An 11,717-nucleotide genomic window follows, 5' to 3' on the forward strand; every position below is an offset into this window, starting at 1 on the left:
TTTTACAGCGTTTGCAACACATTAAGGTTATATCATCGCCATGCGCAGTAAAAAGGAAGAAAATGGGATAGTGGAAAGTTCTAGAATTACAATTACAGATATAAGGGGATAGAAGACACAGTATGTACCCCCTTGCCCACTATCGGAGGTCAGGAACCCCACCCAGAATACCAGACTGAGGTGGTGGGTCATGAATGGATGATACAAGAAACTCTTTCATTGAACTAACCTCATCGGATAAACAGATACTTGGGTTAAAAAGAAAACCAACGGGAGATGAGGTATTAAATTGCACTGAGTATTAATTCAAAAGTAAGCAGTCATGGATGTGCAAGTCTAATGTCAACTATGTGACTACGCATGTCACATGACCTTAGCAGACATGTCAATATTTTGCGGTGACAAGTTTTTGCATTCATTCATTGGCTAAGTTTTTTTTTTTTTGTTTGTTGCTTTAGGTCTCTTCCAACACAATTGTGGTTATATGAGAGACCGCTGAAACAAAAAAACAAGCAATCTAACAAAAATAGTACAAATGTAAATCAAAATCATAACCTAAAGATATAAGCTAAATTATAAATAACCAAGAACAAACAGGCAGAAGATTTACAGAAAAAAAAATATCCCTGTCAAAAATACAATCACAAACCAAAGAAGCAGGATAGGCTAGTAAAGAGAAGAAGAAACGACATCACTATCGGATCGTACACCCATGCGAACATCATAGGTATATGATTCAAGGGTGATGCTCCCATCCAACCACCCGCCTTCATTGGCTAAGGGGATACTAAATTTTTTTATATTTTTTTTTTAATTTTTTTTTTTATGTAGTATGTCATATGTCAATGTCTTTCAAGGACTGTATTTGTGAAAGTGTGAGAATAAGTGTATATTGGACCTCTCAGACAACAAAGTGTAGGAAACTACTGTGAAGTCTTGTTAAAATGAGAACTCATTGGACAAGAGTCGTGGAATCTGAGGTAGTCTTTAGTTATGAAAGAATCTTCTCAGACACCAATTACTGAGTTAAAAACTTAGTCTACGTTACATTTCATTTCATGCTTTCTTACTGTTTTCGTTCAGGATAAGGTTTTATTGTGAAGCTGAATTTACTTTCAATCAAATTGAATAAGATCTTGGAAGCTCTACTATGTTTGAGGAGACTTAGCTAGGCTGGACTCCATTAAACCAGACTGCAGCAAAAAGGGGAAGGGTGAATTATTTGCAATCAAAACAACTAGACAACCTTTCCAAATTGGAGATTAAGATAATCAACTTAAACTAAAACATCTGATTTTGAAATATCTAACAAACAAAAATACAAGAAAAGAAAAAGAAAATATGCCGATGGTCACCATCCAATTTCTGTTCACAGGATCATAGAAGGCATCCATAGTGGACGGTGCACTCTGAGAACCTGCATGCACTTCCTCTGTTACTACAACTTTTTGCTTCAGAATATCGATGGCCAGATCACCTGGCTTCCCAAAAGAACCATGTCGATGCTGGACAATGTACATCTCGTCAACTTTTTTATTATTTGTGGCAACATGTGCAGACCATGTTAGATGAGTACTATTTATTATAGTAAGTCTACCAAAAAGCTCTTTGCCTGTCTCCGTAAAAGTGGCTGCCAGCCATTTCGGATGAGATTTTTGCTCATGAAAAAGGTATGAAAATCCCATAGTCCCAATAATGACATAAATTGGAGCTTTAGGGTTAACAGTATTCATCTGGAAGGCATGACTTTTATAGACAGGAAATGACCTCTCATAACAATGTTTATGACCACTGATATATAAATCGACACCATGCTCAAAAAATAAATCCTCAAGAGCTTGTCTAGTCTTGGAGTAATCATCGTCACAATCCATCTTGTTTATAGATTTGGAACAATATAACGGTCTATGACCCATCACAATAATCCATGGAGATGCCTCTCGGTTTAAGTTTGCTTGGATGAGATCTCTTTTCAACCAGTCGAGCTGTTCAGCTTGAAACTTTGTTCCAGCCTGAATGGCTTCTGTGTTGAGACCAATAATATGGGCGAGGCCAATGTCAATACTGTACCATAGCTCTTTCTCTTTCATCGGCCATGACACCCCTGGAGAGGAAAATCTGTGAGAAATATTAAAGTTGAAGTTAAAAGATTAAATGCATAGAGGATAAAAGGTATGACATGAAAATAAAGAGTTATGTAATTTTAAATCAACAATCTACTGAACAAAGAATTAAATGTCAATAAGTAAACAAAAAAAAAAAACAAAATTGTAATTTAAATACACAAATATGTAATTCAGGATTAATCAAAAGCAATTTGTAGGGGGTTCCTAGACCAGTCGCATATCCCCACTATCTTAATCAACATAATATTATCCCTTTTAATTCAAGAAGAATTAAAGCATACATATGAGAGACTAAAATTTATGTATTATTGTCCAAATGACAGTAGAACAAAAACATCGTTAAAAAATTTACCGATTCATCGTGGTAAAGTAAAATATACTAACGAAAGAGTGAAAATGGAGAGGCTCCGTGTGGGAATAAAACAGACAATGGACGTTTCGGGTACAAACCCTCGTCAGCACAACAATACACAAATCACCTTTCCCTTTCTCTCATAATATTCAGCTTTATCCAACATTGCACTATCTTCACTTTCCCTTTCTCTCATATTTGTGTATTGTGCTGACGAAGGATTTGTACCCGAAACGTACATTGTCTGTTTTGTTCCCATATGAAGCCTCTCTATTTTCACTCTTTCGTTAGTAGTTTCACGATCACCGGCTTCAGACAGCCCTTACCGGTAAAGTAGAACATGGTTAACAAAGATGAAAAAAAATAAAGCTGAATTAAACAAATACATTTTAAAAACCTGAAAAAAAAAAGAAGAAAAAATAATTTATTATACCTATGTCTATAGTGGTAAAACTTGTATGATTTTTCATGATCTCCTGGAACTGTAACATAGGGCAACATGGATGTAAACTTTTGTATTTTGTTCATGAACTGATCCCCGTAGCTTCCACCTTGGAAATCCAGATTGTAGGCGATATCTCCTACATGGAAGAAGGCATCATAGCGGTTGTTCAATGCTTCCTGAGTGACGTATGGCAATGATTTTGAAAGTAGACCCATGTCAGCTACAACCAAAAGTGTATGAGGTTCTGCTGGATCATCACGAGGAATATTGACTGAAAATGCTTTACTTTTTGCCTCAGATGCTCCACTAATGATTCTGTAAGTGTAATGACTTCCTGCGATGAGATTCACAAGCTCTGCTCTGTGAATAAATTTCTTAGCATTTTCACTGTGTTCCTTCAATTCTGTGCTTCTTGCAACAACACGAGAAATTTTATTTGGGTTGTTCCCATATTCTACGAAACTCTTTTCACTTGAAGACGAAGACCACATAACAATAATGTTGTTTGTTTGATTTCCAAATGAAACATGTATTTGCTCTGGTAAATTGTACGAAACTGCCAACTTCTGCAACATTTGTCTTGGATTTCTGGGAATCTTTGAATGGCCACCCACAGCATTGTGAGTGTTGCACACTGAAACTGACTGAAGTACAAGAAGTGTAGTCAAACACTTTTTAATCAGGACCTCCATGTTGATATTATCTGATTTGGATGACAAATGAAAAAAATTATATATTGAATAAATGATAAATAAAAGCAAAAGAAAATAAATAGAGTACCATTCAATCATCCCAAGGGAGAAATTTGTTGGCCCTGATTATTTGTTATGTTTCCAAATGAGAATTTTTTTTATTCATTCAGGAGTTTTTAAAAACTTTACTGTAGCAATTCCAAACCAATTTTTCAAATCATACATACAGCAAATCGATTACCTGTTATGGAAAGTATACACATAATTCTAAGAATTTTGATACCAAAACAAACACGGGAGGGAAAAAAGTTAATAAGTTATGCAACTTTTAAATTTGGACTTCTTTGGTCACATTTCAAGCGGGCCAAAGCCCCAATTTCAGCATAAACTGACAGCATAAATTATAATCCTGAACGACTAAAATTTCTTGAATTTACACTACACGATACAGACAAATTACCTATATTTCTAAGATTGTAAAATATTTATTTGGCTGAATTCAAAAAGTTTACAACACGACTTTAATTAATTGAGTTTTAGAGTCGGATTTCAATTTTGGAATGTTTGGTTAGCCAAAAACCAGGATTATGAGCAATAGATAAGACTCAAATTTTGATACAAAACAAGAGAGGAAGTGCTTTCATTTGATAAACTTTCCAGGCTATAAAGCAATTTTTTTTCTTTGATATATCTTTTTAAAAAATTAATTTTTAGAGATTTAATTGATTATCTAGAATATCTGCCAGTGCATTATGACTGGTCATAAATTTGATCTTCGCCTTGGTAATCACCATCTGGCCACCATGTTGCCAGATGAAATTAATTCATTCGGCGCACCAACTCAACCGGACCGATTTTATCTCTAATGACTCTAAGGATTCGTCTCGATCTTTGTTAATTTCCACAATACAGTAGTACAGTCCACTCCGGATAATCGCAACTCGGCTAATCGCACAACATTTCCCAAGAAACGGAATTAATCCTATATAAAAGTCACTGGTTAATTGCAACAAACTTTGGTTAATCGCAACAAATTTTCGCCCTCAAAAAGTGGTAAATTCAAGAAATCAATGAAACAAAATATTATATATAAATTTCATCACGGATGAAATCCATGCAGGTTGCAGAATCGAGAGTGAGCAGGATTTAATGTAACAGTAGTATGTCACCACTCTATTAGAGTCAAAAGACGGTGGGGCTTTGCAGTGTGGGTTTGTGATATCATCTGTGGCCATTAAATAGGAGGGGAGAAGGGCTGGGCATAATCTTGACAAGTAGACAATGACAGTTGTAAAGAGAGACTGGGCGATATCCTTTATTTTGGGATTGACAACTGTGCATTGTGACCAACGAGTTTGGTGAAAGCTTAATGTCTCTCATCACGGTTAATCTCTTTCACTCTTACACAGATGTTGTGACCAAAAGAGTGAAAGTGAATCCAATCTGAATAAGATGACGGCTTACTACATCATAGCTGCTTTTGGTTGACAAATCTATACAGGGCTGCCATATGGTTTTTGTTTCAATCAAATTGTTCTGTGGTGGACTAAGCTAAGAACTCATTTACAACAACTGGTTTGAGTTTACCATATGAATGTGTGTAAAATGTTGCAATAGTGGAGAGGGAACTCAACTTCGGTAATCGCAACATTTTCGCTGATCCCAAGGTGTTGCGATTATCCGGAGTGGGCCGTATTAAAATAGATGAGTGCCTGGTCTAATCAATACCTTTTTATTTCTCCGCAAATATGCCCCATTTAAATTTATTGCGGGTTCTCCGTGACATTACATGAGTGACATGAGTGAATGAAAATAAAACGAAAGACAATGACGATAGAAACGAGCTTTATTTCGAGAAGCATCCACAAAAACGTGTACAAGGTTATAAGAGATAAAACTGATCACGAACCTGGGTGTCTAAATTTGAGCATAGACAGAAGAATTATAATTGGCAAGGAAACTGGAACCTTGGGACGTGTACTGAATGTTTTGTTTTTGTCAGTGACTGTCACTGACAAGCAGGGCTAAATGGAGCAATCGTCAGTAAACAGTAGACAACAGTATCCTCTATCTAATAAAATTCACAACTGCTGTCGACAATTGCCAGGTTGTTAGAGAAATTTCAATTTATTTAGGTTTCTGTAATAAATTGTCAGGACATTAAATTCCTCTGATCAAAAAATTTTTTAAAAACCCAAAATTTGATCGGAAATTGAGCTAATAAATCATTGAAATGGTGATAAGCTTGATAGAGAATGGTTAAATTTGCTTGCATTAACACAAAAGTCGGTGAATAATTTCTAAAAGATGTTCAAACAGCTCTCTCGGGGCACATTGTCAACTGCAAGACTCAGCCAACTCTGTTTCAGGGTTCAAGTGTGATTGCCAGTTTGGCGATTTCAAAACTATCAAATTTCTAAAATCTTGTCTCTCTCTCTCTCTCTCTCTCTCTCTCTCTCTCTCTCTCTCTCTTAACCTATTGAGTAGATACAAAACACAAGATGCACAATGGGCGTTATTTTTTCTCTATTTAACGCTGCCGTTTGACGTAATAATTCACCGTGCACGTAAGAGCACGGTCATTAAGAGAAAAGAAAGATTTAGAAAATGTGGTTATGGCGTCTCCAATAACTCAGTTTCTCTCATTGAGAGTAGGGCTATCTTTCGAACCGTAAAGAAAATTAAAAAAATGAGATCACGGTCAGCGATTAGGAACACGTAGAAAAGGGAGTACCACATGGATCAATTTTAGGTTCGTTACTTTTTAATACTTTCATAAATGAATTTTTTCTTTCATAAAATCCTACACTTTGTCCTATAACTATGCTGTTGACAACGCTTTGTTCTACAATCACTTAAAAAAGTTTTTAAAAAATAGTATTAGAGCAACACAGCAATGGGTTATTCGAATAGTTTCATAAAAATTGCACGCAGGCTAATCCTGACAAATTTCAAGCTCTATGGTTGGCGAACTTCCTTTCTTTTTTTTTTTTTTTTTAATTTAAACAAATTAATCTTCAATATTAAATCCTCAGAGATACCTTACGAAGCAAGTGTGAAATTGTTAGGAGTAGAAATAGATTACCAATTCAAATTCGCCATCAAGACGAGACACTGGGTGACTGCGAATCGGCTTCGGTCGAGGAGCTGCCTCACGGCCAGTGCGCTTCAGCGGTGGGGTCTTTCTACCTGTCCAACATGTACCCGTTGTGGGCAAGAACCTGAGACGGCAGAGCATCGAGTCGAACGGTGTGTTGTGACGATGCAACCCGGCGGGTTTGCGACGGTGCACGGATGCGGACCAGACTTTGCTGATTGGGTCGATCGTCATAACATAGTAGTGTGAAAACCATAAGAGGCTGCTGCCGTCAACAAAAGGGAAAGTGAGCTTTCATCGATTTCCATTCAAGAGTGGAAATGATCTCGTCAAGAAGTGGGTACTAGCCTAGTACTACAGCTAAAGAGGAAAGACTTTGTGCCTTCTCCCCATGCTGTTGTTTGCTCGGACCATTTTAAGGAGACCAGCTTTACTTATCAAAACTTCACATCTTTAAAAATTAAACAGACTGACCATCTATCAGGAAACACTTAAAAACTTATTTATTTCGAGAATTCTTAATTTATTAGTTATTTTATTTGAGCAGACGATGATCACAGGATATGTATATATATATATATATATATATATATATATATATATATATATATATATATATATTACTTTATTTTTTAATTATGTTAAATATTTGGATGGTGGAAGTTTTGTGTGTGCGCGCGCGTGTGTGTGTGTGTGTGTGTGTGTGTGTGTGAGAGAGAGAGAGGGAGAGAGAGAGAGCCAGAGAGACTGGGAGTGAGATAGATAGATAGATAGATAGAGTTAGTGAGAGAGTGAGAGACTATTATTATTATTATTATTATTATTATTATTATTATTATTATTATTATTATTATTATTATTATTATTATTATTATTATTATTATTATCTTCCATACATCCATTCTTTCAAATTTCAAGTTTTGTCCAACGGCAATAGACCAAATTTGAATTAAATTGAATCCCCCTGACTCAACTTTAGCATCACAACTATCTCGACTTAAAGAGAAATTCATGGTCTCAGTTTTGCACGCAAAAGACAATCAAAGTTTTGCCGTCGACTAAGGACGGAATTTTCGTGTTGTGTATTTTGTTATTTGTTGAAGTTGCTATGATATGGCAGCTTCGACAACTGTTATTTAATCTTTTTTTTTCTGCATTTAGACAGGATAAAATAGGTAGTTTTTTTTTTTCAAGATTTGGCTCCCATCCCATACCATTTGGTTCATTTCTATGATTTATCTGGCACTTTTTGTAAAATCATGAAAAAGGAGATAGAACAGTAAAGTTTGCTGCCCCAAACGTAAACAATAACAAGTTGCTAGTGATTTCCGTTAGGGACCGGAATAATTTACGCACAATATAGGTCTCCCAATTTTGTAGTTTGAGTTGTAGGCAATACACTTTCAGTATTGAAAATATGTTTACATAAAATCTAACAGTTGCAGAAATAATAATATAAGACTAAATTATTCTGAAAATCAGGCTCCGAATAATTCTCGTTTTGTTCATACCAGCGCAATAATTTGCTCTGGTCTAAAAATAGATAGACGTAACTTTTGATAAATTTTACCTTTTGTTCCATAAAATATCCATATCTAGACATTATTTGATGCATGATCGAGTATTTATGAATATGTGTTTCTTTTGCCACCTAACAGCCAAATTTTAAAGGTTATTTTCTTTCTATTATTTACATTGGAACGTGAGCTGTCAAGACAGGAACATGTGGTTTGCCATGTGCTTCTCGACCTTTGTTTACGTTTGGGGCAGCAAACTTTACTGTTCTATAAATACAAATTATCAGTGCTGGGATTACCCGCCCAAATCATTACCCGGGTATTACCCGGGTAGTGGTCAGATTACCCGGGTACCCACGGGTACCCGTGGCAGGAGTGACTTTTTGACCAAAAAAAATATTTTTGTGAAAGGGGGGGGGGGGGGGGGGGGGGGGGCTTTTTTATTCTTTAAATTTTTTAATGTTTTTATTCTTTAATTTCTTTTATTCATTTATTATTTATTACTTATTACAACAAATGAAACGAAAGTAAGAAACAAGGATAATTAATTACAATGAAACCAAAATAAATAAATAAATTTTAAAAATACCTGAGATTCCTTTAAAAGATAAGAACTAATATAGTCTTAATCTGTTGATTCCAAAATTGAATCAAATGTGTGTTAACAAATAAAACAAAAAAATCAATGTAATTGAAAAATAAAAGAGGAAAATCTTTTGAAAAAAGGTCATGTGAATGTAAATATGTAAGATCAAAATTGTATTACATCCACAGAGTTCTACTATATATTAGAGGCGGAACTCGGCGTTCCGCCATGTGATCATATGAAACCACTGGCTGGGAGGAGAGTGTGGGAATGGTACTGAGTGGGATGAAGGTGATGACAGAATGACGAGACAGGTGAAAGATGCCAGTTTGGCCCTCTAAGGCTAAAAATCTACTGATTAATTTTATTACTAGTCTATTTTCCGTTCCTCTTCAAGTCCTACCATAACTTTGTATTTGTTTTCATAACGGTACATTGTCCTGCTCCTTTAAATTTGTTTTATGTTTGATATACCCTTCAAAAGACGCAAATAGTTGCATTTAAACTTACTGTTTATTGATCAAAAATATTTTAACATGAATGAATCAAACAACCCGACATGAAAGAATACCCGTTATACATATATTTATATTTACGCAAACAGTAGAAACCTTATAAATGTTAACCTCTCTTTACTACAGAATTGTGATTTTATTTAAGTTTACTTATACATATTTCCATTTGGATTTTACGAATTACTAAATATCTATTATTCATCTTTGAAGAATAATATCGTTTTCAAACATGGTCCAGAGTTGCTGCGTTGTTCATTGCACGTACAAACAATCTAAAGAATCAACTCTATCATTTCACCCGTAAGTTAATTTACCTTTTTCACTTTTTTCTATAAAAGAAATTAAATAAAATAGCAATGCCTTGATACATAGATAACGCCTTATGAAGACCTCTCTCTATTTTTTTAAACCTTTTATCAAAATTAGCCTTGCCATTGTTTGATTGTTTGTGTTTGCATTTGCTTTTGTAGTAATTTTAGATTTTTACTTTTGTTGTTGTTATTTTTTTGGTTTTTGTTTTTGTTTTATTTTAAAGATAATATTGTTTATTTTCTTTTTTGTTGTTGTGTGTATGTATATATATATATATATATATATATATATATATATATATATATATATATATATATATATTATATATATATATATATATATATATATATGCGTGTGGGGGTGAGGGAGGGTGTATTTGTGTATGTGCATCATCTTAAGGAACAAGAAATTGAACAAAATTTATATGGTCTCATAAAACAAAATAAAAGATAAAGATAAGTGTTGAATTGTAAGCTTCAATTTATTAGGCGCAGACCGCGGACGTTTCGGGCAAAAGGTAAAAGTAAAACAAAGTAATAAATCAATTATATGTATTGCGTTTTTGACCTAAATCATTTTTCATTTGTTTGCTATCGAGGAAGGTACACCATTTATCTTGTTCCATTATGGTAATTTTATTTGGTTACAGTTTCCCCAAAAATGATGAGGAGAGAAAACAACGATGGATAAAAAACATCAGCAGAAACGACGTCAAAGGAAAACCATGGCAGCCAACTCCAAACTCTCGAGTTTGTTCAGAACACTTCAGGGCTGATGATTATAAAGATGGCAAGTTGATTAGATGCCTTAAGAATGACGCAGTCCCCACAATTTTCCCTAAATATCCCGAGCACAAAAAAATCAAAGACACGCGCAAACGGCCTCCACCAAAAAATAAACCATCCACCAGTACAGAAGAATCACCATCAATCCCGAAATACAAGTGCACTGATGACCATACATACTCTCACTTGAGTGTTGAGGAACATTTAAGAAAAATGAAAGAGGAGCTAATTGAATTGAAAGAAAAGCTCACTGCTGAGAGGAAGAAAAACAGGGTGATTTCACAGAAAGCTAAACGACGAGGTGTCAGAAACTCTGCATTGCTGGATGACCTTAAAAATAAAAGATTAATGTCCCAGGAGGGTCAAAATGCCATCATGGAAAACTTTGGAGAGACACTGATTCCACTCATTGAAAACGAATTGAAATCTGCCTCCACTTCTTCAAAGGGTATGCGGTATTCTGACGATGTGAAGTCTTTCGCTACAACCCTGAGATTTTACAGCCCCAAAGCTTATGATTATGTCCGAAGTATGTTTACTCTGCCCGATGAGTCAACAATTAGAAAATGGGCAACTGCCATAGACTGCCGACCAGGTTTTAATAGAGAAATGCTGACTTTCATGGCAAGAAATCTGGAGACCGACCCTGCAATGAAGGATGTGACAGTGATGTTTGACTCCATGGCAATACGCGCTGAATATGCATACGACGCAAAAAACAAGTGCTACTCAGGCTCCGTGGACATGGGAAGTGCTAAGGTCGGAATAGGTGAGGACACGTTAGCAACCGAGGCATTGGTGTTCATGGCTGTAGGATTGAGGGGCCACTGGAAACAACCGATTGGACATTTTTTCATCAACAAGCTGTCGGCAATGGTCCAAGCCAATATAGTAAAGGAGGCAATTGTTTTGATGAACGATTACGGATTCTGTGTCAGGGCAGTTGTATGTGATGGATCACATACAAATCAAGCGACGGCTCATAACCTTGGCTGCAGCTTTGGAGAACAATTTGTCCATACATTTCCACATCCGTCAAACGGGAAAGCAGTTTACTTTTTATTAGACGCCTGCCACTTGATAAAAAATGTTCGGAACACATTAGGTGACAAGAAGATAATTATTTCAAATGGAAATGTTATCAAGTGGGAGTATATTGAAGCGCTTTATAAATTGCAATTAAAAGATAACCTTGTTTTGGCTAATAAACTCAAGCCAATTCATATTGCTTTCCACAAGAACAAAATGAAAGTGAAATTGGCCACACAAACTCTAAGTAACTCGGTTGCA

At 35.4% G+C, this 11,717-nt stretch overlaps 1 protein-coding gene across 1 annotated transcript; it reads right to left on the reverse strand.

Moving 5' to 3' along the window:
- Positions 1-792: 792 nt before the first annotated feature.
- LOC144975619 (acid phosphatase type 7-like) lies at positions 793-5,637 on the reverse strand. Its single transcript, XM_078919783.1, has 3 exons — positions 5,525-5,637; positions 2,912-3,626; positions 793-2,118 (listed from the first exon to the last, which is right to left on the reverse strand). Exons 1-3 carry the CDS (start codon positions 5,544-5,546, stop codon positions 1,272-1,274), a joined length of 1,584 nt encoding a protein of 527 aa, XP_078775909.1. The 5' UTR covers positions 5,547-5,637; the 3' UTR covers positions 793-1,271.
- Positions 5,638-11,717: the final 6,080 nt, after the last annotated feature.

This window comes from Berghia stephanieae, chromosome 6 (assembly GCF_034508935.2).
Source record: "Berghia stephanieae isolate SIO BIC M18660-M18661 chromosome 6, UCSD_Bste_1.3, whole genome shotgun sequence".
Lineage (NCBI taxonomy): Eukaryota > Metazoa > Mollusca > Gastropoda > Nudibranchia > Aeolidiidae > Berghia > Berghia stephanieae.